Source organism: Entamoeba nuttalli (genome assembly GCF_000257125.1).
Source record: "Entamoeba nuttalli P19 unplaced genomic scaffold asmbl_4125, whole genome shotgun sequence".
Classification (NCBI taxonomy): domain Eukaryota; phylum Evosea; order Mastigamoebida; family Endamoebidae; genus Entamoeba; species Entamoeba nuttalli.
The window spans coordinates 1-3,082 of NW_008576575.1; the positions used below are offsets into that span (position 1 = coordinate 1).

General features: G+C 26.2%; 1 protein-coding gene across 1 annotated transcript; it reads right to left on the bottom strand.

Moving 5' to 3' along the window:
- Nucleotides 1-145: 145 nt before the first annotated feature.
- Nucleotides 146-3,031, bottom strand: ENU1_094490 (AP-2 complex protein, putative; the record flags this gene model as incomplete). Its single annotated transcript, XM_008859118.1, has 1 exon — nucleotides 146-3,031. The coding sequence occupies one exon, from the start codon at nucleotides 3,029-3,031 to the stop codon at nucleotides 146-148; it is 2,886 nt and encodes a 961-aa protein (XP_008857340.1).
- Between the last annotated feature and the right edge of the window lie 51 nt (nucleotides 3,032-3,082).

A 3,082-nucleotide genomic window follows, 5' to 3' on the forward strand; every position in this document is an offset into this window, starting at 1 on the left:
CTTAATTTATATTATAATAAAGAAAGTGTGATTTTATTTTGATTAAATAAATTGAAAAGAAGAATTTTTCAAGTTATTGTTTTGTTCGTAATAAAAATAATAAGAATGGTGTAGAAATGAAAAAAAAATCCAATTCTATGTCTTTTTAAGCAGCTATTTCGTAGCACAATAAATTATGAATCACTTTGGCAAGAGAAGGGTCTTGAGCTCTGACATAAATGCATGCTTTGTTTGAAGTAACATTAATTTCAATTCTCAATAAGACATAAATATTTTGGAAAGAAGGGAATGAAGAGCAAGCCACAATTTGTTCTGGTTTTACATCCAAACAAATAAATCTCATTCCACCAAGAACAGTTGGTAAATCAATAGGGTTATTTTGTTTCATTTGAATAATGCTTTTCTTTTCAGTAGCATTACCAATAGTGTTCCAATATTGCATAAAGATATTTGGTTCTAATGGTTCTTGAACAAGGAATGCATTAACAGTTAATGGGAGTGAGAATGCAATTTTATTTTTGATTGAACTTGATTTATAAGTGATATTAATGATTGGAGATTGATAATAAAATCCAGAGATTGTAAATTGAGCAATAGATTGAATTTGACTTTTAGCTCCAATTTTTCCATTATACTCACCAGAATTACATGTTAGTCCATTTGGACATTCAATGATATAATTTAATTCAACTTCTTCTGTAATTCTATTTCCAAAGAATAATGCAAATTTACACATTGGTGATTCTAATGCACTTTTAAGTCCAATTTGAATAGTATCATCTTGATATAATACTCCTTCAAATGCTAAAATTAATTTATTATGATTATTTATCATAACATTTTCCATTTGTTCTTTAATGTTATGACAAATACATCCATCGTATTTTTCAGTATTTTCACTTGGTTTAATATTTACTTCTTCTTCTTTAGGTTGTTGTATTTGATTCATATCAGATCCACCAAAATCAAATACATCATTAGATTGGTTAGAAGGTTGTTGTTGTTGAGTTGGTTGATTTAATGGAGAAGAAGTTGATTGTTGGTTAGAAGAAACTGGAGTAGTTAAAATGTTAAATAAATCATTATTCTTTGGAACTTCTTCTTTTTTATTTGGATCAACAACACCAAGTAACATAAAGAGATCATCATCTCTATTTGTTTCTTTTGTATTTCTAGAAACAACGTCAGCACTATTTTCAGTTACTGTAACTTCTCCATCAACAATTTTTCCATCTTCACCTTCTTGAGCACCTTCCCAAGGTGGAATAGCTTCAAATACAATAGGTTCTAATTCTTCAATAGAAGTCATAAACAAATAGTCTTGACATCTATCAGAGATTTCAGCATCACTTGATGAAGAATATTTAATAAATAAAGATTTAATTTGATCTCTTAAACAAGGGAAAGTAGCATGTAATTTAGCAAAAGCAGATAACATAGTTAATTGTGTTTGATAACTAACTAATGGATATTTATCTTTTAACATATCAAAAATATTTTGTGCAATTTTCATATTATCTTTAACAACAAGACTTCCATATTCACCTAAAATATAACTTGAAATTTTAATAAATGCATCTTTCCAAGCAACTTCTTGAAGATATTTATAAGTAGCTTTAGCAGCAAATACTTGAACACTATCATTATTAATAATAATACGAAGAATTCTATTTAAAATTTGATCTCCAATATAATCACCAGAAACAGCAGTTAATTGTAACATAATATCAACATACCATTGTGGTGTTTTAGCAAATTTCTCAGCAATTAAACAAATTTTAACAATAACTTCTTCTCTAATAGCTAAATCTGAAATAGGAAGGAATCTTAATAATTCTGTTAAAATTTTATTACAACAATCATTATCACATACATCAAATAATACTTGAAGTGCTCTTCTTTTTACTGAAATATCAATTTCTCTTAATGAATCAATCATTCTTGAAAGATATTTTTGTACTTCTTTATCACATCCAACAGCACACATTGAACACATTGCATCTAATGCTAAATATCTTAAATTTGTTTCAGTAGCATTTAAATAAGTTCCAAGCATATTAACAATTTTAGATTTAGTATTTTCTGGAAATTCAACAAATGGTGCAAGTTCTATAATTTCAAATAATATAGAGAACATTGCATTTCTTGTATTTTCACTTAATTTTGCATCACATGTATCTATTAATGATTTAACACAATCTGAAAGATAATTTTCTTCAGCTCCTTTCTTTGGTGTAATATATCTTAATGTTCTTAAAATACGAACTTGAAGCCATGGAGATGGTACTGAATGATAATTATATTCACTTGAATAATCTTTATTCATTAATTTAGATAATATATTTAATAATTTACTTGTTGCATCTTCCCATGGAGTTGGATCTTTTTCAACAATAACTAATAATACCATTACTGCACATGATACAAGACATAAATCAGGATTATTTAAAAGTTTTAATAATTTATCATGAAATTCTGTATCTAATTGAATAATTGTTGGATTTTTTAAATAAAGATGTTTTAATGTTAATGCTGCTTTTTTTCTAACTACTGTAGGAATTGTATTACTAAATAAAATATTTAAAATATCTGGTCCTAATGTTTCTACCATTTCTTTATTCCCAATACATGATATTACATTAAATGCACAACATTGATTTAATGGATTAGAATCAATTAATTCTGCTCTTAATGTATTAATAACTAATCTAGTAGCTTCATGTTCTTCATATAATAATATACTAATAGCTAAATATCCTACTTGTTTATCTGCAAATTTGGGTGATGTTAATAATTCAGTAATAATAGGAATTCCAAAATCAACATCATATCCTAATATATAAATATATAACATTTTTAATATATACTTTCTTCTTCCATGTCCTTTTAATTTTTTTCCTGTCTTAAATTCCATTCGAATATGAGCTAATTCTTTATCAACTGATTTTCTTTCTTCTTCTGGATTTTGTGATCTATGAATTTCTTGAATAAAATTATGAAGTCCTCTAAGTGTTGTTCTTGCTAATTCCATTTTCTTATTTCTTGTTCAATGAATTTTAAGTTCTTTTTTGTCTTTTTTTTT